This window comes from Hydra vulgaris, chromosome 01, assembly GCF_038396675.1.
Source record: "Hydra vulgaris chromosome 01, alternate assembly HydraT2T_AEP".
NCBI lineage: Eukaryota > Metazoa > Cnidaria > Hydrozoa > Anthoathecata > Hydridae > Hydra > Hydra vulgaris.
In genome coordinates, this window is record NC_088920.1 from 9,953,601 (window position 1) to 9,977,205 (window position 23,605).

Genomic DNA, 23,605 nt, shown 5'->3' on the forward strand with positions numbered 1-23,605 from the left:
TGGGTTTCGCCAAAAGTTTAGGGCTTTTTTGTTCACAGGCTGCAATCATCGCATTTTTTTGCGAAGCATCCTTATTTAACATAATTATAAACATATTTTTAGAGTTTACTACATGAAGTTGGCTCAACTTTCAAAAAATGGTGCATCCGCGTTTGTTTGTATAATTATAAATAACTGAATACTAGAAGGTGATGCTAAAACATTATTAAATGAAAGATAGTAATAATAACAGTATAAGTGAAAATATTAGTAAAAATATTTTTATCAATAATAAAATTATATTACAAAAAAATAAAAGGAAACAACAAAAAGAAGAAAATTAATAAATATCTCTTAGTTAAATAATCTATACTAAATGTTGTTGTATTTTGTATTCTATGACTTTTACGTTTAGCTTTACAAATTTTACTTGCGTTCTCACGTAAATTCCTGCAGATTTAATTAATTATGTCCTTAACATTACGTTAAGGGAAGTGTTTGTTTAACAATAGTTAATAAAATAAATAAAACTAAAACCTGATTCTTAAACTTTAAACTAGATTTTAACGTTTAGATTTATGTTAAATATACTACTTCAAATTTTAACGTTTAGATTTATGTTAAATATACTACTAACGAATATTCGCTAGCGAATATTTGTTATTCAACTTTGCCTAACTTCGATAGAAGAAGTTAAACGAACATCGCCGGTGCTTATGCTAGGAACTTATCGGAAATTAGGAAAAACCCCTATCTTTATTGAAATGGCATTCTGTCATTTTAAAACTATATCGATTTTAATGATGTTATTCTTTAAAATTGATGTACTTAAAATACCAAGATAATTTTACATTGTTAGCGTGTTTTATAAATTTTTTATTTATACTTTCAAAAAATTTTTCTGAAGAAAATTTATTGAAAATATAAAAATAAAATTACGAATCGTGTCAAGTAACAAAAAAAAATCGTTGCTCAACTTATATATTAAAAACAAATACTTTGGCTTTGCTACATGCGCATTGTTAACAAACATAAAAATATCTTAGTCACAAGATCTTATTTATATAGTCCAGATATAAAGTTTTTTTTTTTTATATATATTTGTGGATAAATATGGATAGATGATAACGATTATTTACTGTGATCAGTGGAAATGATTTATAAAAGTTTAATTATAAAAATGTAATAACGATCGCTGTTAAATTCAAACTGCGATTGTTGGTGGTTTCTTGTCACCTTTATTTGTTATTCCTTAATGTATGCCTTAATGTTATTGTGTATAAGATATTAACATTATTGTATTTATAATTTATAATTATTTTATTTTATTATAAAAGCAAGTTACTATAAAAAAACTATTTAACCAAGTACGTTAACATAAGCAAATGGTTTATTTGGGCTAATATTTAAACTGCCATATTTTGGTAACCATTTTTTAATGATTTAAAATCTTAAAGCAGACTACTCTTATAGTTCTGTTAAAAAAACTTTAATAATTTCTACAATATCCCTTTGCTAAACTTTTAATTGACCATGCCTGAACGTCATTAATATTGGTAAGATTATAAGATGCATACTACTTGGGTCAACTTTTGTTATTGACTTAACACGACTTATTTGCTGCAATGTTACTTATTAAACATGAGTTTATGATCAAAATACTTGTTTTATTCAAACTAATATTTCATTTATAAAATATAATGAAAGTAAAAAATTCACTCAAAATGAGTGAATAAATTATTTATTCACTCATTTTTAGTGAATTTTTATAATATTATATTTATTAAATATAATATTATAATACTGTATACAATATTTTTATGTATAAAAGTGTTTTTTACATACTTTTATAGTATTACTATATTATATTATAATATATTAATTATAAATAAATAATATTAAAATTTTTTAGTTTAGACTTAATCAGATATTATTTTCACCTTATTCCAAATAAAATGCTGGTTATAAAAGTAACTTCATTGTTATTACTTCTTACTAATCTATCAACAGGAGATGATCATATTCCATTGTTTATAAATGGTAGACCAAAAGGTGGTTTCATGGGAACTCCAAAAGTAAAAAATCAGTTTTTATTAAACGATATTGAACCTCAGTGGTTCACTCAAAAATTGAATCATTTTGACGAGGCAGATGATTCCACGTGGAAACAGCGGTATTATGTAAATGATGAGTATTTTGATGGTGGACCAGTGTTTTTAATGATAGGAGGTGAAGGCTCTCTGAGTTCTTTATGGGTTAATGTTGGTGCAATGGTTGATTATGCCAAGCAACATGGTGCTCTTATCCTAGGATTAGAGCATCGGTTTTACGGGGAAAGTCATCCTTTGAGGTATTTTTAAAATTTTTTTTGTTTTAAACTCATCTTTTAAGGTACCATATTTTTAAAATTTTTTAAAAATATGTTACCTTAAAAAAAATTAAAATTTTAAAAAGAATTTTAAATTTTGGTAATATTTAGCATTGAAATGCAAAAGATTACAAAAATTTTAAATTCTTTTTGTAGTGTTATTTTCTATTGTTATTCTATTTTTTTTTCACTAAATTATAAAACAGCAAAACAACAACAACAACAAAAAACTGCAGTCAGCTGCAGTCAGCAAGTCTATTATTTCCCTTTTTTAAATAAAACACTCTAAGTCTTTTTTTTTTTAAAAGAGAATCTATAACTTTTAAAATAATTGTTAATAAAAAAAAAAATTTTTTTTTTTTTACAGTTATAGAGTGTTAATAAAAACCAAAAGTTCATTATAAAAAAAAATAATTTTATTAAGTATAAATAGTATTATTTTATTTTTAAAATTAAAAAGAAAAAAAAAAAAAAATGTTAATACTTCAACAAGGTTCCATAAAGATTTAATTAACACTTTACCCATAATTCCACAAATAATAACCACTTTACCCATAATTCCCTCTTTATAATTCCCATTATAAAGAAAACTAATAAAATAATACTTTGCTAAAAATTTGTTAATCAAATAATTAAAAAATTTCCTCATATAAAATATATACCACTATATAGTTTATAATTGTAGATTAAAGCACTACAAGCCTTCTCAGAAGACATGTGCGGTCGCACATCTTATAAGACCACGCATACAATTTCATTTCTTGATAACTTGGTTACAGCTTTTTAAAAAAATTTATAGCTGGTGTGTTTTAAAAAATGCGCTAAAAAAACCTAACTAATTTAAATAGAAAATTAAAAATAAACAAACCATAAACTAAAACAGAAATGAAGTTAACAAATAATAAAATAAAAAAGGATAAACCAGAGCAAATGAAAGCATAAAACTTATACTTTTTTATTTTAGAAGTGTCTCAATAGTTCAAACTTAATAATTTTTTAAATATCGCCATGTTGATTTAGCACTTAAGTTAAGTAATTGTGTCATTTGTGAGGTGAGGCTGTTACTTCGGCTTTGTATGAGGGTTCAAATCCTACTATTGGATATTTTTTTGTATGCCTAATATGCTTTGTAGGCATTACAAGTATCAAAGTTTCAAATTTTTATTAAAGCTGTGTAGTAGTTAAGCTTGGATTAAATAACTTTAAAACTTCGATTTTTTCTAAATTTTTTGTAGTGAAAGGCTTTTAAATTAAAATTAAAATTTATTTTAAATTTATGCTTTTATTTTTCTGGTTAATTTTTTTTTTCATTCTTGAGATATTTTTTTAGTTTTTATTACTCATTCCAGTTAATAGTTTGTTTATTTTAGTTTAAGTTTACATTTGTTTAGGCAGCTTATTTTTTTAATGTGTTAACTTGATACTTTCAAAGAGCTTGTTATCAAAACAAAATATTACATGTATGCTCCAATATGGCATGCAACTGCACGCGTCTTCTGAGAAGGCTTGCACTATGAGCAAAATCATAAAAAGACTAAGAAAATATCTCAAATAAGAAATTTGTTTTGTTGCCTTTTTTTAAGTCAATATCATAAAATCTTTCTCTGTTTGACTGGACCTTGTTTCATTTATTCTAACCTTCTTCAAAAATATTAGGTAAAACCTTTTTAAAACTGTGCACCACTTGACATGAAATGATCATTTTATAAATCATTTTTATGCCATATTACAATAGAATTTTTATTTACTTTTTGTTGTTAGCTGAAAAAAATTTTTTATTTATATCTTTAGTGACATGTCGACAGAAAATCTGAAATATCTCAGCAGTGAACAAGCCCTTGCAGATTTGGCTTACTTTAGAAATGAAATGGCATTAAAATATTCACTTAATGATAAAAATCGATGGATAGCATTTGGTGGCTCATATCCTGGTGCTTTAGCGGCTTGGCTCCGCTATAAATATCAGCATCTAATTTATGGTATAAAAGTTATATTTTTTAAAATATAAAATGTTTTAAAATATTTTCTGTTTAATTTATTTAATCATGATTTTATAAAATTTATAGTTTTAAAACAAGATCTTATAATTATTAAATCCAAATCTCTGTATATATTCTTGTAATCACAGTTAGTTGTCACCAAGTTGAAAATAAAATGAAAAAAATCACTGTTTATATCCGCAATAATATTCAAGTTCATAACTAATGTTTTAAATTTAGATTTAAAACAAATACCCCTTATTTGACTTTTAAAACTTTAAGTTAAGTTGAATTAATTTCACTTTTAGACAACTAAGAAAATTGTATACATTTTGTCTATTCTTTTATAAATATTATGTTTGGCAATCTTTAAATTTATCAGATATAACTGCAATTTAATAGATTTTTTGTTTACAAAGAGTGGTCATGTCATACAAGAATAAACCAAGTTGAAAATAAAATGAAAAATAAATACTTAGGTTTATCTAAGCTTTTGTGTTTTATAAGGGCGTGCAACAAATTATGATATTACTAGTTTTAATATTCTGGTAAAAATATTCAAGGGTTTTCTGGTGAAATAGTTCTCAGTTTATAGATTTTTAAAGGCTATTAAATTTTTTATTAAATATTAAAAAAACCCATTAAATATGAATTTTCTTGTAAGTAGTTTTTTTGTTACAAATGATATTTAGAAGTTTATTCTAAAAGTTTTGGACTATAGTGGGATAATGCTCAAATAATTTTTTTCTTCTTTCAATTTTAGTTTTCTTTTTGAAATTAAGTAAATAAAGTTATCTAAAGTTAGATATTGACAAGGGTACTTCCTACATAAGAGATAAGTGCATTATTAAAAGAAACTTTAATTAGATTTTTGAATTGCTGGCCATATATTTAATATTCTATTCTGGTTTTAAAAACCAGTTAAGCTGCACCATTTAAAACAAACTGCAATATTTTAATAGTATTTTTTCAATTCAATAATAAAGGCAGTTGCATTAGTCTACCTGTAAAAAAATTAACTGAACATAGTATGGTGCAGCAATCTTTACATGTCAAAAATTGTTTTATTTTGGATATTATTTGGATATATTTGGAAAACTAAAAAAAAACTGCATTTCCCCCGTAATTCAATTTTTTTTGAAGAGGATAATGTTTTTCAAACAAAAGTTATTAAACCATTAGCAAAACTTAGCAATGGGGGGAAATGCAGTTTTTTCAGTTTCCCGAAAATTTACATTAATCACCTCTTAAAAATATTTCAATTGGCAGTTTTTAAAATTTTTTTTTTTTTTTTAATAACCGTGCCTTAATAAAGCATTGCAGTTTTTATTCAATTATTGGTTTATTTTTTAAATGATTTTTTCATCTTAATTACATTATTATTAATGTTATAATAATATTTCACAGTATATCACACAAAAGATTTTAGAAAAAAAATTTCTCAGCACTGCATATCTGTGTTTGAAGAAAAGAAGATTTTCTTTTTTTTACTAATTCTACTACAACTTCATAATTATGTATATTTTTTGTACAAAAGTATAATTATGTAATATTTTTATTCGCATTTATAATACTAAATTCTGCTTTAGGGTAATTCCATGTCAAATGACCCTGGTCATGTCCCCATATATCTCAGATTTTTCTGATTTTTATACAGTTAGAGTGCTTAATAAAATAAGGATTCATTAAAGTTTTTAGCCTCTGGCTCTAAGAAGATCCTTAAGTATGACCATTTTACTTTAAACTGATGTTGGCCTGGTCCCTTTTATTCCCTCAGAATTCCAATGTTTATTTAGAGGCTTCAAGTTACATAACTTTAAAAATAATTGATCATTTTAATTAAAAATTTGTACCTGGCTACGGGTGGCGAATCTAATGAAATAATCAGAAGTGTAAAAAACTATTTTTAAGTACCTGTATTTATCAATTTAAATTAATTTAGGTAATTTTTTATATACCTTATTTTGATGCTCAAGAATCCCATGTTGTCTTGATGATATCAAACAAGTATATATTACACATCATTCTATATTTTGATCTGCTGGTATATGGATTTCCATGGATATGGATAACGGGGCACAGTTTCCATTTTTTTGCAATGGAGTATTGCCCTTGATTTTTTACTACCTTCCAGACTAGCTGGAGCTCTAAATGTTTTTGCATTTCTGTAGTGCCAATGAATGTGCATTTTAAAATTGTTTTTAGGGCCCCAAGACATTAGGAGGTGACTGGGGCAAGTCCCCCACTTTTTTGTAGTAGAATCTTGTGATAGATTTTTCCCTACCTTCCAGATAAGCAATTTAAAAATTTGTGTAGTCCTGATGAACGTGTGTTCAAATTGTTTCCAGGGCAGATGACCAGAGGGTCCATGACTTGGGGCATTAGCACCATTTCTCAAAACTGGGGCCATTTATTTTCTCAAAAAAAGAATTTTTTTTTCAGTATTTTTAATAAAGTGAAGATAACTTTGAAAATATTGTTTTCAAAATTATTTTTGGTTTGACTCTTGTTCTGTTTTATTAAATTATTTACATAATAAAATGCAAAAACAAAATGTGTCAAGATTTTGTTAAGATTTGCTAAGATGTGTCAATGGTCAAAGTATACATATGTCCAGTTGTTGTTACAGGGGCATTAATGGTACAAATTATATTAGTAATTTTGTTAATCATCTGCTCTAGATGGGCAGAAAAGTTTGTTAAAAGGACTGCGCGGGTACATTATTGTTACCATATCATATTGCTCAATATTGTCAATTAATCATACTAATCCAATGAAACATCATATTTACACAGAACAAATTTGCCAAATTTCAATGTATTAATGTTAATTTTCAATGTATAGAGCTTAATTTTCAATGTATTGATGTTAATTTGCTGATTTGGTTAAATACTTTGTATATCAGAAAAAGAAAACATGCCTGTTATATTAAAATTTTCATTTGTTCGTTTAAAGCTAGTAGTATCTATAGATTCTGGGTTATATTGATGATAGCTCCTAATTTCAGGAGTTGTTCTACTTAGTTGCAATTGTTTTTTTCAAAGTGGTGTGCAATTCGGTCAGTCTTTCTTTTTCAGTTTTGAAAAAAAGTTCCTTTAATATTTTTCACTCAGCAGTCAAACATTTTATTACAATTCAATATCTAGTCATTTGTGGGTCTTTGTAGATTTGCATTTGCAGTTAATCATTTTACAGTGCCACCAATATCATCACATGGTGACTTACCATGACTTGTAGCAAAAATATTCATCAATGTCTAAATCATCTTTCTGGAGACAGATATTGTAAAAGTTTTTGTACTTTTTATACTATGCAGCCTAACCATCTGAAAAATAAAGAATCTTTGAAATATTAAAATAATTTTCTTTTAAACAATTAACTATTAGTGTTTGAACTTTATACACAAAACCAATGTCATGCTCATTATCTTTTGACAAGAAGTAAACAATTTTTTCTTTAAGCTGGTCATTTTTGTTTAATAAATAGGGCAATGGGGTGTAGCATGCATTGACTTTAGCACTAATGGCAACTTTTGATTTCCTATTGAATCACAAATGTGCAGTTTTCTGCAAAATCACCTAAGACAATTGACAATCTTTTACCAAGTTTTCCTTTTGTTGCCTTAGATATCTTGCTTGACACTTTGTAATATAGGAATGAGCTGTTAACTTGTTTATTGCCTCTGATAACATTAATTTGCATTCTTCAATTGTTGTCTGTCAGATTAATGTTACTCTGTCTGTTTTCTTTTCAATTCAAAAAATTTTAAATTATACAATGTAAAATTCTGTTAAAATCATTATTTTAAATGAATGTTTTTAATCTGTTTACTTGCAAATGAAAAATCTTATAAATATATATACTTTCTTGAATCATTTTAATAAAGATCATTGAATACAGAATGATCAAAAACCGAATGGAACAAATATAAACTAAAAATATTTTTTGAAGAAAGTATTTTCATTATTTTCTTTATTAAAAATGCAAAAAAAAATTTTTGTTGTTGAGAAAAGTGGGGCATGACCCCTAGTGCCCTCGCCTTATGGATCCTCTGGTCATCTGCCCTTGAAACAATTTTAACACGCAATCAGGACTACGCAAATGCTGAAAGTTTTAGAACTCCAGTTTGTCTGAAAAGTAGTGAAAAATCTATTACCAGATTCAGATAAGAAAAAGTAGGCCTATGACCCAACTGCCCCTCTTCCTTCCTGGTACAACTTTAACATGCATGTTCATTGGTACTACAGAAATGCCAAAAGTTTCAGAGCTTTAGCTAGTCTAGAAGGTAGTAAAAAATCAATTGCAATACTCCGCTACAAAAAAGTTAGGAGCGTGCCTCGTTATCCATATATGGAAATCCATATACTTACAGATCAAAATCGTTATATATTTTGAAAGATCAATGAATATAGAATGATGTGTAGTAAATATTTTTTTTATATTAAAAAAATATATATTTTATATATATTTTATATAATTATTATTTATATATTTTAATTATATATTTATATATATATATATATTTTATAGTATATATTTTTTTTATATTAAAAAAATATATATTACACATTCATTCATTTGGCATCATGGCCACACAAGTTTCTTGAGCATCAAAAAGCAGGTATATAAAAAATTACCTAAATTTATTTAAATTGATAAATACAGGTACTTAACAATAATTTTTTACACTTCTGATTATTTTATTGGATTCGCCCCCCCTGAAAATAGCCAGGTACAAATTTTTAAGTGAAAAGACCAAATATTTTTAAAGTTATGTAACTTGAAGTCTCTAAATAAACATAGGAATTCTGAGGGAACAAGAAAGACCAGGCCAACATCTGTTAAAAGTAAAATGGTCATATTTCAGGATCTTCGCTATTCTCTCTACGCTAAATCTAATAAAACCTTAAATATCTCAAATAGAGGGAACGTTGACTTACACCATTCTGATTCTCACCAGCTCATATAGAAACATTATCTGCATAAATAATAGAACTTTTACAGAAACTCTAATAATAAATTTGTTTAATAATTTCTATAGTCCTATATACCTTCACTTTGTACAAAAACTTTATTATAAAAGTACTTTCATCCAGTTAAATGCTCTTTAAAAAACAAGTTTCATTTTTTAATTGTTCAAACTTTTTCTGAAGAAAACAGGGAAAAAAAAACTTTAAAAAAAAAAAAGCTGAGGTTTTTAATTCCTTTCGGTTATCCAAATAATGGAAATCATTTTTTACGGTGCTCAAATGATATAACAAGAGCCAGATGCTAAAGTTTTTCAAAAAAATTTTCAAGGAATTCTTATTTTACTAAATACTATTAACTGTATAAAGATCAGCAAAATCTGAGATATAGGGTGATATTTTTAAAAATTTCTGAGTCATTTGACATGGAAATAATTACTTTTATATCAGAGTCATTTGACATGGAAATAATTACTTTTGATTTTACCCTTTACCGAATAACGAAATTGTTATTTTCGGTAATAATTACTTTTATACCCTTATAATTATTTCATGGAAATAATTACTTTCGGTAATAATTACTTTTATACCCTTTTACAGAAAACGAAATTGCTATTTTTGGTAATAATTACTTTTATAACTACATTGACAAGTTGTAGTTTGTATTGTTAAAAAGTGATCTTAAGCGCTACAAAAAAATCAGTAACTGTTACGATGAATAAATAAACAATCGCATTTTGTAAGCAAAAAAAGTCAATCTGAAACTCAAATTTTTTATTTTTTATTTTATGAAGTTTGCACAAGTTTTAAATTTTTCTAATCAATATTTATAAAAAAATAACACAAAAATTGTTTTTATTTATGAAAAATTATACTTTTACAAGAGCCGTAAATTGCTCCCGTAAACTTTTTTAGGGGACATTAAGATAATAAGGTAATACATTGAGTTTTATCATTTTTTTAAAAACCGCAATAATGATGATTAGAAAGATTTTTTAAATAATAGAGTTTTTGTTTTTGTTTTTTCTATTGTTTTATAGTATTTTTAAAGCATGCGTGGAGTGTTGCTACATTGACTACTTATAGCCTGCTGCTATGAGGGAGTGTTGGTACATCGACTATCTTATAGCCTGCTGCTACAAGAGAGTGCTGCTACATCGACATCTTATACCCTGCTGCTACAATGAAGTGCTGCTACATAAAATTAAAAAAAACTTTCTCTGGTCTGGTTTATTAGCGTTCTCTTTAAAAAAATTATAAAAATAAAGCATAAAAAAAGAATAGAAATATAAAAGAATTGATAAAACTGTACTGAAAAAAAATATTTTAATTTTTTCAATCTTTTATAGTATAACTTATATATTGTTATTGTTCAGTTTTATTTTTATAAATAAAGTTTGGTCAAACCAGTGTAAATATGTTATGTTTGATTCTAGAAAGATGTTTTGTTACTCTAGGTGCAGTTGCTAGCAGTGCTCCAATTTATGCTCAACTCAATTTTCCACAATATCTTGAAGTTTCTACAAAATCTCTTGGTTCTTCCAGATGTCGTGCCAATGTCAATGCTGCAACAAAAATTTTAGAAAGTTATTTAACTACAGAGGAAGGTTTAAAGAAACTTTCGATGGATTTCAAGTAATTTTTTGAAGTTCAATTATTTTTATATATTAATAATTTTTTTTTCCTAAACTGGACTATAAGGTTAAATTTTTTATATCTATTCGATGTTATATTACTGAAATAGTAGGTTTATGTTTAAACAGGCAGCATCTATCTTAGACAGATAAAAAAAATTAGAAAAAAAATAAATTATTTTATATAAATGTCTAGATTATGGTCTGCATTTTCAATATAAAAGTGTGCATAATATGAGAGAGCGCTGACCTAAATCCATTCTAGCAGTTATGGTTGTGCTTTCTTAAGTTTTTAATATATGTGTTGTGATAACTCTTCTTTTTGTGCACAACTTAAATAATTTTTATATATTTCATTATATTTTTATATATTACAGTTTGTATTAATAAAATATTAATAATAGTAATATACAAATAAACACAAGTTTTTATACAAACCTTTTTTTTTTGTTATATTAAATATTATATTAATAAAAATATTTATACTTATAATAATTTGTAACAAATAAAATTAATCTTTAGCAATTAAAATTTTCAGGACATGCAAACCAATAACAAATGATCTGAGAAATATCCAAAATTTTGCTAATAATGCTGCAAACAACTTCTTTGGTGTAATTCAGTATAACAAAGATAATCGAGAGTTTGAGGTAACTGAAGCAAAACTTGTTTCTGGTTTTTGTGTCTAACAGATCTAAATCATTTCAACCCAAATTATTTTTTATATAAGTATAGAGAGTTCATACAGAAGTTATATATATATATATATATATATATATATATATATATATATATATATATATATATATATATATATATATATATATATATATATATATATGTATATATATATATATGTATATATATATATATATATATATATGTATATATATATTTATATATATATATAATTATATATTTATATATTAATATATATATTTATATTTATATATATTTATATATATATATATATATATATATATATATATATATATATATATATATATATATATATATATATATATATATGTATATATATATGTGTGTGTATATATATATATATATATATATATATATATATATACATATATATATATATATATATATATATATATATATATATACATATATATATATATATATATATATATATATATATATATATATATATATATATATATATATATATATATATATGTATATATGTATATATGTACATATAAATATTATCAAATGTAACAGTTAAAAAGTAAAACCATATATTTTTTTTATACTTTTGCATTAATTCTTGTTTAAAACTATTTAATTTCTCAACATTTATTTTTTCAAATAATTTTGATAAATAAAGTAAAAATGTCTGGGCATGTTCATGACAAGTTTTTTTAAAACACTCTTTACATACCTTTTGTTGCTTCCTTTTCTAATACTTCAACATTCATAAAATAGTTTACTGTCTTCTTTTCTGATACTTAAAAATACTCAGTATCCATAAAACAGTGCGCTGTCAATTTTTTTAATACTGCAAAATCCATAAGTTAGGGTGCTGTCTTCTTTTCTGATTCTTCATTATGTATAGAACACCGTGGTGTTTTTATTTTCTGGCCTTTATATTTTCAGGCTTTTTTTTTTGTTTGTTTTGAAGCTTTTGTACACTACTTTCATATTCTTCACACTCTTATGTTTACAAAAAAGTTCAAAATTAATTTACTGATATTTACAGATTGTTGTTGATAGTGATCTAAAGATCTAAAGAGAAATAAAAATTTATAATAAAATCCATTAAAATAAACAAATATCCAGACAGCATTTCTAACTATATTGTACTTAAAATAATTTTAACTTGGGATTGTAGCCCTTATACACATATAGATTAAAAGTGGATCAAACCAATCACCGAACAATAAAAATCAATTAACTTTATTTTTTTATTTTTAAACTATTTTTTTGAAATAAGATAAAAAATACCAAAAAGCACATTATTAATTAATTTTTTTTTTTTAATTGTATTTGAAAATATAAAAACCAAAAGAAAAAAAAATATCGCTTTTAGCAGAAATTCTGTTAAAACCTATCAATATAAAATACATTTAGTAAATTTTAACATTTTATATATCTAAATTTAGATATTTTTATATATTTTTTATATAGCATACAGACATATGCTATATACTTTTTATATAGCATACATAAATAATAAAAGATTTACAAACAAAAAAAAATCTGAACTTTTTACAAATTTTTGGCAAATGTTTTGTTGCAGAGCCAAGTATTGCAATTTGGATTCTTGTATTACATCATGACCGAATAAATTAATTTTTTTTCTTTTGGCTGAAAGTGATGTAATTGGTTCTATATTATGAGTTACTTGTGGTAGTTAGGTAGTGGTAGAGCGATAATGTGGTAGTGGTAAAGCACTTGCTTCATAAGCGAGAGGTTCCGAGTTCAATCCCCACCACGTCCCTGGTAGTAAACTGACATGAGACTTATGTCCATCAAGATATAAAATATTAGTACCAGTAATAGCTTGACAATCTTGTATATACACTTTCTTCAACCATTCAATAAATGTGTCATTCTCCATCCAACCAGAATTAGAAATTGTATATTTTGTGCCAGTCGGACCACCTAAAGCCCACCTAGTTCTAATGTTTTGTTTTGCTTTGTATTCCACTAATAAAAGTATCCATCAACATTACACCAGTTATTCACTGTATAATAAATTTTTTCACTGTTACCAGTGAGTTTCAAAACATGCTTTGTACCTTATTGATATACTACAGTTGCTTTGCCTTGATCATCACAGAAACCCATATTATCGCAATTCCTAATATGACAACCAGAAGTTATACCAGACAATTAATATTGTTTAGTGGCAACTTCAAAATAATTATCAATTATTTCTTGTGTACAAGAAGCGGCTCTGGCAGATACTAAATTATGAGTTTTTCTTGTGGAAATTTCTTTAGACCATTGGTTCATAAATGCATAAAACCAGTCTTTGCCAGGCCTGCCGTTTTTAAATAATTCTGATTAATTTGTACAAAGAAGGTAACCACATACGAAGTCCATGACATCATTTTGTGTTTAACCGTAAACCCAATCACATAGGAACTAGAATGCATGCACCATTATTGACTCTGCTGTGAGAGTATGGTTGTTAATCCTGATTATGGTCAAAAAATTTCTGGAAATTTTCCAGAAATTTTTGAATCTGAATGTTCACTGAATTATTGAAAGTGAATATTAACTATAATTTTTTATAGGAAGAACTCGGAACTAACACATGAGAAAATCCAATTATTTATTTCACATAGTTACCTAATTTATTTCACATAGTTACCTAATTTATTTCACCTAGTTACCTAATTTATTTCACATAGTTACCTAAATAATTTCACATAGTTACCTAATTTATTTCACACAGTTACCTAATTTATTTATCATAGTTACCTTATTTAAAAATTCTACTTAATATAGGAATTTAAAGTTGTATGTGAATGATCGGTTTTACCAGAAATAATTTAATAATAATTTTTCTTACTTTTTTGTCTAATTTTTAACTATAAAATGGAAAAAAAGTATGTAATTGGTATTAAAATTCAATTTTCTACAAGCTAGGGAGGGAGGGGGGGGGAAGGGGTAAAATTATTTTTAAATTAATTATGGTTCCCGAGTTATTACAATTAAAGGAAATATTTACAACACTCTTTTAAACTTTTATAAAAATGACTTTTATTTTATTTTTACACATTAGAATAGGGGATATGGTTCTCTTTGTTCTGGTGTTTTTATTTTTTAAATATTCCCATCATTTCCAGTTTTATTTAAAAAATCAAAAAAATAGTATAGTTTGACCCGCGTTTACTCTAATCTATACTAAAACTTAAAAAAAAAAAGAAATAAGTGAAATAAAATCTTACTGCTTTAATCAACTTCAGTTTACAAAGCAACTGATTTTAATGGTCTGATTTTAATCTGGAAAATTGGTTAGTCATATTGCTGGTCAGTAGTTCTATAGTGTTGCACGCAAAGAAATCATGAATGATTTGTAAAACCAACTTAAGTCAGAAGAAGTTTTTAAATTTCTTTAATTCATTTCAAACATTTGTTAAAGTTGATCATTTGTCATTGTTGCAATTTTCCTGCCTTTAGTTTAAAGATAAATTTAGCAAAAAATTATGATACAGATATGGCAATTTTTTTGAAAATATTGAAATTGTTTATCTAGCAAAATATTTGCACTATTAACTAAACTTTTTAGGCTTTTGGCCTGCTTAAGCACTGGATTTAAAAATATTTGTAATTTAAATATTTGTAGGGGTTGTTACAGTCATTTAAGGGAACGTTACATGCGTTCTTAGAATTGAAGATATAAAAGTTTTCTTAAGGCCTTGAGAAAACTTTTATTTTTTCAATTTTTATTAAATAGTTAATGTTTTATTAAAATATGTTCCAAAAATAACTATTATTTAACAAAAATTACTTGAATAATTTTTTTTTCAGGTTTTGTTGCATAAAAAATTACAATTTTCAACAAATAAAGAAAAAAGTGTGCTTTTACAAGCTTTTTTGCTGATATTTTTACACCCTAGTGTGTATGTATTATTATAGGGTTGTTTACTATCAGAGGCTTTTTATATGAGGTGGACTAGTCCTGTTATCTGGGCTGGCTCACTTAAGCAAGATCTTGCCATGTTTAATATTTACCTATAAAAGTGAAAATTGTTTACACCACAAATGGGCTTACCTGGATAACTGAGATCTCACTAAACTTTAATGGGAACCCACTCAAGTGAGACAATTTTTTCCATATAAACTCAAACAAGTGAGCTAGCTTTTGCTCATACATGTAGCTAATTGCATAAAATAAATCACAAAGTTTCTTTCACCCAATCAAAGACATTCAATCAAAGAAATTTTCTTATTTTTTAAAATAAAAATACACAGTTCAAATTTTCAAAACATTTTTTTTTTTTTTTTTTTTTTTAGCTAGCCTTGTTCATCATAATGAATACAAACACCATAATCTTTAAATGTATAAACTTGTTTCCAACTGTTTCAATTTCAGTATTACATTATAATTGTAATTCTTAACCATCAGTATTTAAAATTTTTAGGGTGCAATTGGAACCAATATTACTATTGATGTTTTATGTGGTATAATGAGTGATACTCAATTAGGAGATCCATACATTCGTTATGTAGCTGTTAACAATTTAATTATGAACACTTATCAGCAAAAGTGCTTAGATGTCTCATATGAGGATTACGTTGAAAGTATGAAGGAAACTGACTGGGGCTCATCTGCTGCAGAAGGAGGTTTAGTTTTAAATATATATAAATAAACAACAAATATCATAAATAATTTATTGATTTTCAAAGTTTTTGTTTTTTTATATTTTCTTTCATATATGGAAACAACATATTAGCATGTATAAACTGACATAAATATAAATACATTATATTACACTTAAATATACTAACTAGGGTGTCCCAAATAAAAAAAGCTCTCATTCCCATTCTATGAGACCTAAAAAAATTTATGAGTTCTATTTTGACTGGATGTGCTATATATTTCAAATTTGAGTTATGCAGTTTTAATGTTAAGCTGGCTAATGGCTAATTAATGGAAAATACAAGTTTGTTACATTTTGGACAACTAGAACAAATCAGTTATGTGTTTTATAGGTGTATAAATCATATGCAATTGTTATTGCTACTATTTAAGCTCGGTAATTTACATTTATAAATCTGAAAATACAAAAAAAAAACATAAAACTAATATTTGTTAGTAAATCAAAGATTTAATGTGGTAAAAATTTTTTTTTCAAAAAATTCAAATATTTTAATAGTTTTTTTTTATTCAAATTCAAATATTTTAATAGTTTTTTTTTAATAGCGTTATTTTGGTCATATTGTTATTTTGGTCATATTGTTATTGTCTATTGTTAGTCAAATTTTTTCTAGTTTTTTAGGACATTTTGAAGATGATCTTTATGTCTAGTAGCAATCAAAAAGAACATAAGGCTCTTGAATGAGCCTAACGTTCTTTTTGCATCATCATTACCAATAGATATGTTTTTGATCCATACATTAAAATCTAGCAATTGAGGGTGGGAGGGTGAATACAGGGCTTGTGATGAAGAAAATCGTCAAGTGTGTTATATCACGCTCGTAAAATTAGAATATGTTTTTATCGAGCGTGATTATGTGCGCTCGAAATAAAGTCGGCGATGCTCATAAAAAGCTTTTTATTTTTTTATATCTTTTTTTTTTTAAATTTTTATTTGCTACATAATTCTTTCGTCAAAAAATGTTTGAATTAGTATCACACTCACGAAACTACTTCAACGAAGTAGATTTTTATACTTCCAAACTTCTTGTATTAAACTATACTTAAACTATACTATAAACAAAAACTAATTTTAAAAATTACTCTATTATTAATATTTATTTTTATTATAAACGATGTGTGGAATATTACAAACAATAAATCAAATAAATCTTACTTGATATTTTCACAAGATTAAAAATACTCTGCAGTTTCAATTTTCTTTTAGCGGTTTACTAATTTTCTATTCTTATTTTATTTGCGCATTTTTGTATTCAATTTGCGTTTCCACGTGCACATTCCATAATTGAAATTAGTGACTATTAACGACTTCAAACTGCTCATTCATTACGTTAGTGCAAAAGAGAACGACATAGTGCTTTTTATATTTTATATTATTGCTTTGATAATAGAATATCTTTAATAAAAAATCTTTTTTAAATATTTTATGAAAATAAAAAAATAATCCCGAACTATTGGACGAGCGTTATTTTATACGCTTGTTAAAAGCTGAACGAGCATTGTTTATTGCGCCTAGAACGTTTGAAAATACCGTTTACGGGCGCGTTTTACAAGCGGAGCGCGATACAAGCCCTGGTGAATAGCAATTGAGAGTGGTTAAAAATATCTATAGTGTTAAGATTATTATTAAAATTACCAAACGTGGTTGTACACCAACATTGTTTGAGGTTGTATACCAACATTGATCCTTGTTGTTAGATTTATTGTATCTCCAGACTTGTACCTAGTTGATTTTCAATTGATAAAATTTTTCAACCTATTTTTAGTTATTTACTTATCAACAAAATAATTTTAGTTAAAAAAATTGCAACTTTGTTATTGAAAGAGTACCTGCATTTCTGACTGTTACCCATCTTTTTCCTCGCTGATTTCGGAGTCTTGATTTAACTTTTCTTCATCACTGCTGAATCAAAGCTCTTCTGCAATGGAATCGTGTAACACTAAAACATTTGGTGTTACACGATTCCATAATAAAATGTTGGTGTACAACCACATTGATATCTTCTAAAAATTTTCATCTCTCTAATTTTTTTATCTCTTAACATATGTAGCTTGTTCTTTCACCTATTTGTATCCAGTACTCTTTTACTGTATTCTCATTATATCCTTACCTCTCCAACTTCTGGTCTTCATAGAACCTTTAAAAGATAACCCAGACATGGAAAGAGTTTAACATAAAGAGTTTTACTCCTTTTAACATTAAAGAGTTTTACTCCTGTAAATATTTAAAAGAAAATAACATACCATTGGTTGAATCACTTAAAATCTGGCAAAAAATTTCCATGCTATTTTGTTACTCTAAAATGTAATGAACTTACTTTCTTCCAGCTTGACATCATCTGTACTTATTCTATCAGCAAGTAGTGGCGATGTCAAAAAGCTGATTCTGTAAATTTTTCTCTAGCTTCAACTGCTTATCAAGACTGCTGTCTGGGATAGCAGAGATGACAATATAACTAATTTCTTGTAATTTAAGTTATGTTTCAAATAATTAATTTATTTTACTAGATTTATTAAAAAATGTTATACATTAATAATCTATAAAGTAATTTTATCTATTAGTAAGTCTATAATATTTGTTATTCCCTCTCACATCACATTTTTATTGTTTATTGGTACAGCTTTTATAAGTGTTTTCTCAAGAATATTCTTGTGCTGAAAAATTACCTTAATGGAATTATTTGTGTATCAATCATTAACAATGTCTATTGAGAACTATACCAATGTTTAAAAATGTCAAGAGGGAATTTTATTTAAGAGAATTAAAACCTTTTCCAAAACTCTATTATCTATAAGACAATGGAATATATAAAAAGTTTGTTTTTTCGAAAGATAAAATGATTTTAAATTCATTAAAAGTTTTGCATCCTTGCAATTAAGAATTAACTGTTTTTTTATAATAAATGAAACAGTAAAAATTTCTTGGTTTTTTGAACCCCTCCTCCCTATTTGTCAAACTGTCAATATTTGGTCAAACTCTGTCAATATCTGTTATTTTTTATTTTATAATTATTAATATTTTTAATATTTTAATAATTATAAAATAAAAACTGCATATTTACAATCAATTTTTTTTATGGTATTTTTTATGGTATAATTTTTAAGTTATTTTATTTAAATCTGCTCATATGGCATAAACATAGACTTTTTCTTTTAAAAAAATGATTTAAAAAAAGTCTTCGTTTCAGTCTTCAGACCACCACCCTCCTTTCCATTGTCAGTTACTGTTGAACTTTTCAGCACCTCCTTCCCCCTCTATTTACTGGCATCTTTTTTAAAAGGCCCTTTAATAACAATATAGCAATCATGCACATTTAATTTTTAAATAAATGAGCTTTTGATCTTTAGTTATTTTATTTTACATTTGAAAATCGAAAAAACAACCAAAAACTTTTTCAGAAAGTTTTTCTTTATATTCTTTTTGACTTTGTAATAATAAAAATAATGATTACAATAAATTAACCTGACACCGCATATATTTTTTCTTGATTTTTTAGATTTATCAGATTGCAGATCTCATGAACAAAAAACCATTTATGTTCTTTAAACCCCTGGTTTTATTAAGATATTTTCTTAGAGAAACTAAGCATATATTCGCATTTATTTAAATTTACACTATAAAATTAAGTCAAATTCTGTTTGTCTCTTTAAATATACAATATGCGGTGTCGGGTTAATGAAGGTTTTGTTAAGTTTTATTTGTTTTTAAACTCCAATATTTTTAATGCTTAAAAAAATCACTAGTAAATGTACCTTAGTTAATGTACGCAGTTTTTTTATTATACTTAATGATTAAAAATGTTTAATATATTATTTTACTCATGCATACCATAATTATCATTTACCTTGTGTAAAAGTTAAATTAATAAATCAAAATGAAAATGAAAATAATAGTATATATGGTTAAGCGCTTATTGCTTGTATTTAAATAGTTATTATTTATATAATATATGATATTATATATACACAATCAAATTTGAATGGCTTATTAATTACGCGGTTCCACAGTGGTCAGAAATGGTTGAGAATGCGAAATAATTCTAAAATATTCAAAAACTCAATTTTTATGACTTAATAGTTTTCAAACTTTCAAGAAAGTTGGAAAAGAAAGTATAATTTCTAATTATGTTTAATAATTTTGATAATGTAAAAATATATTGATATTTTTCAGTTTATATAATTTAATTTCTACCCTGGCTCCTTTAATGGGGCGAAATGTAATAATTCAGTGCACTAGAAAGTAATCATTCCCAAGTATACTTTCTTAAAGGTTTGAAAATTGTTAATTCATAAAGATTGAGTTTTTAAAAATTATTATTTTTAACAACTAATTTTAAATGTTAACAAAAAAAAAACAGCCTTTTATATAGGTAGGTATTTTTTTCTTTTAGGTAGACAATGGCTTTACCAGACATGTACTGAATTTGGCTATTATCAAACAACAGATTCTATAAAACAAGTATTTGGAAACATGTTTCCATTAGAGTGAGTTTTATATTTTCTGCTCTTTTTTTGATTCTGATTTTAATTGTTTGTGCAATTGTGTGTATTTCAATCAAATTTTTGATTGAAATACACACAATTGCAACCATTATCATCCTTTGTTTAATATTCATTTGTTTCACAAATTCTCTATTGGCTTCAATTAGGATGATTATGGCTGTTAAGCATTGTTTTCACCAAAATATTCTTATGACACAGAGTCATTATCTTTCTAAATCGTTCTTGATTTACATCAGCTACTGTCTTTAAGTATGGGTTTGTTAATGTTGCAGCAAAAATTTTGCTGTATTTTTCTAAAGTTTTCCTATTAATTTTTATACTTAATGTCTTAATTTTCTACTTTAATTTCTACTTTAATTTCTAAAATCTACTTTAATTTCTAATTATATTTTGACTAATCTAAACACTGTCTACTCTTTTTGTTTTTTGGTAAAATAATTGAAGTTAATTGTTGATTGTGAAAGTAAAATTGAAAGTTGCTACAAAAATAAAGGGCAACAAGTTAAGTGTTTGTCCACTGTTTTGTCTTAATTAACCACTGTTTTGTCTTAATTAATTAAATGCTTAAAAATTTATGCAATAATATACTTTATCTTTCCGAAAGAAAAAGAAAATTTTTAAATAAGACTGCTTAGCTAACACTTTCAACACCTCATTAAAAAATTATTACCATTGTTTTGTCTATCAGTTTATTCATAACTCATAAAAACTTACATCTTATTAAGTTATAAAAACCTTCTAAATAATACTTGTGTCTGCCGCAAATTTAATATTACATAGTGGTGGTGCAACAGCAGAGTGCTTGCTGTTAAGAGCACAACAGCTGATCAAGGCTTGTGTTTCAATGTCATTGAGTTATTGGAGTTGTTACTAAGAACTGTTGTAGTTGATTTAATACTGGCCAAATTTTGACCATATGTGTACCTATAATTTAAATTGGAAATAAAGGTTGTAACATGTAAACTATGTAAATACTTGATAAAATTATGCGTGATAACAATAAAACCCCTTTGTGAGTTTTTGACTGATAAAAATTTAACTAACAAAAAACAGGTAGAATTCTGTTAGTTTAAAGTGTTTCTTAAAAGAATAGTCAAAAATAAAAATAGAAATTTCTGTATATAGTTTAGGCTAAAGTATTTTTTTTAATATTTTAGTTTTTTTTTGAAACAATGTGTTGACATTTTTGGAGACAAGTTTAATGAAAGTTCAATTAGTCAAGGCATAAATTGGACGAATACTAATTATGGTGGTTACCAAATGAATGCAAAACGTGTAAGCTACAATACTAATCTTTTTTATTTTTTTATACTACTTTTTTATACTTTATACTATTTTTTATACTTTATTTTACTTATACTTTTGTTTTTTATTCTTTATACTATTTTTATAATAATAAAATAGCATTTTTATAATTTTAAGTTTAACCTAATATCTTTTAACTTAATTTAAAAAAAAAAGGATGATAACTAAGCAACAGTAATTAAGCTAAGATTTGTTTACAGATTGTTTTTCCAAATGGTTCAATTGATCCTTGGCATGCATTAAGTTTTACAAAAAATGCAAAAGATATGATTTCTGTTTTCATTAATGGTATGTTTTCTTTTCTATTATACAGTTGTTTTTTTTTAATTTGAATTTGTTTAAAAACTATTACTTTTTAGGTACTGCTCACTGTGCCAACATGTATCCGAGTTCCCCCGATGATTCTGCTGAACTAATAAAAGCAAGGCAATTTATTGGAGATTTAATCACAAAATGGCTTGTGGCTCAACAATAATTACAATAGAATAACAACAGCATTTGTTATTTTATATATATATATATATGTATATATATATATATATATATATATATATATATATATATATATATATATATATATATATATATATATATATATATTAAATATAAAATAACAAAAGCTGTAATCATATATATATACACACATTATAAGTTACATAAATTTTATAAAATATTTAATTTTTCAAAATTTTGAAAATGAAGATTTATAAATGTTTTTTTATTCTAAATTTTTCTTATTATTGATTATCCATATTTGTTTTTAAAAAATATATATCAAAAATTTAATTATTTTTAATCTTTTTTTTTTTTTTTCAATTTTTTTAATGAATTTTTACTAATTTTTTTCACTGGTTTTATATTCTAATAAATTTGTATTTACTTTTTAATTTTTATGTATAAATGATTTTATATATTAATAATTTTTAATAGATAATAAATATTAGTTATCATGTATTAGTTTTTATGTATATTGAAGTTGAAACTTTGTGAGCAATTGTTTAATATATAATTAATATATAATATAATTTCATGTTAAATGTTGTTCTTGTGTCATAGCATTTTCAAACTAGGGGAAACCGGGGCTAGTTTGCAGCAGGGGTAAGTTGAACAATTATGTTTAACTTCAGAGTCTTCTGCTAGAAAGTGGTAGGAACCAAGAACCTTCAATTTGAACTCAAATTGTAGTTGAAATTCGAGCATAAGAGTTAATTGGATTCATTTGTTATCGGCCAAAATAAAAACTTTTGGAACACAGCTTTTCTTTTTTTTTTTAACAAAAATGATTTTTTTAATATGTTTTGCAGCGTAATTGTAGCAATTATTTGCTTTTTAAGCAAATAATTGCTACAAGTTAAAAATTTTCTAAATTAATAAAATAAGTTTTATAAATTTTGCGCCTGTAAATTATTGTATTAACCAACTTACTTCACCTTGGTGTAAGTTCTTTTTTTATTTAAGGCCCTAATTGTGCCTGCTTTAATTAATTTTTAGAATGTTAACACAAGAATTTGTTATTT

At 25.3% G+C, this 23,605-nt stretch overlaps 1 protein-coding gene across 1 annotated transcript; it reads left to right on the forward strand.

The window, feature by feature from the left end:
* Positions 1 to 1,889: 1,889 nt before the first annotated feature.
* On the forward strand, positions 1,890 to 23,125 carry LOC100199452 (putative serine protease K12H4.7). The gene is made up of 9 exons (XM_065787350.1): positions 1,890 to 2,329; positions 4,139 to 4,326; positions 10,751 to 10,928; positions 11,466 to 11,577; positions 16,045 to 16,246; positions 20,672 to 20,765; positions 21,941 to 22,058; positions 22,289 to 22,376; positions 22,448 to 23,125. The coding sequence occupies exons 1-9, from the start codon at positions 1,935 to 1,937 to the stop codon at positions 22,561 to 22,563; spliced, it is 1,491 nt and encodes a 496-aa protein (XP_065643422.1). The 5' UTR covers positions 1,890 to 1,934; the 3' UTR covers positions 22,564 to 23,125.
* The last annotated feature ends 480 nt before the right edge of the window (positions 23,126 to 23,605 follow it).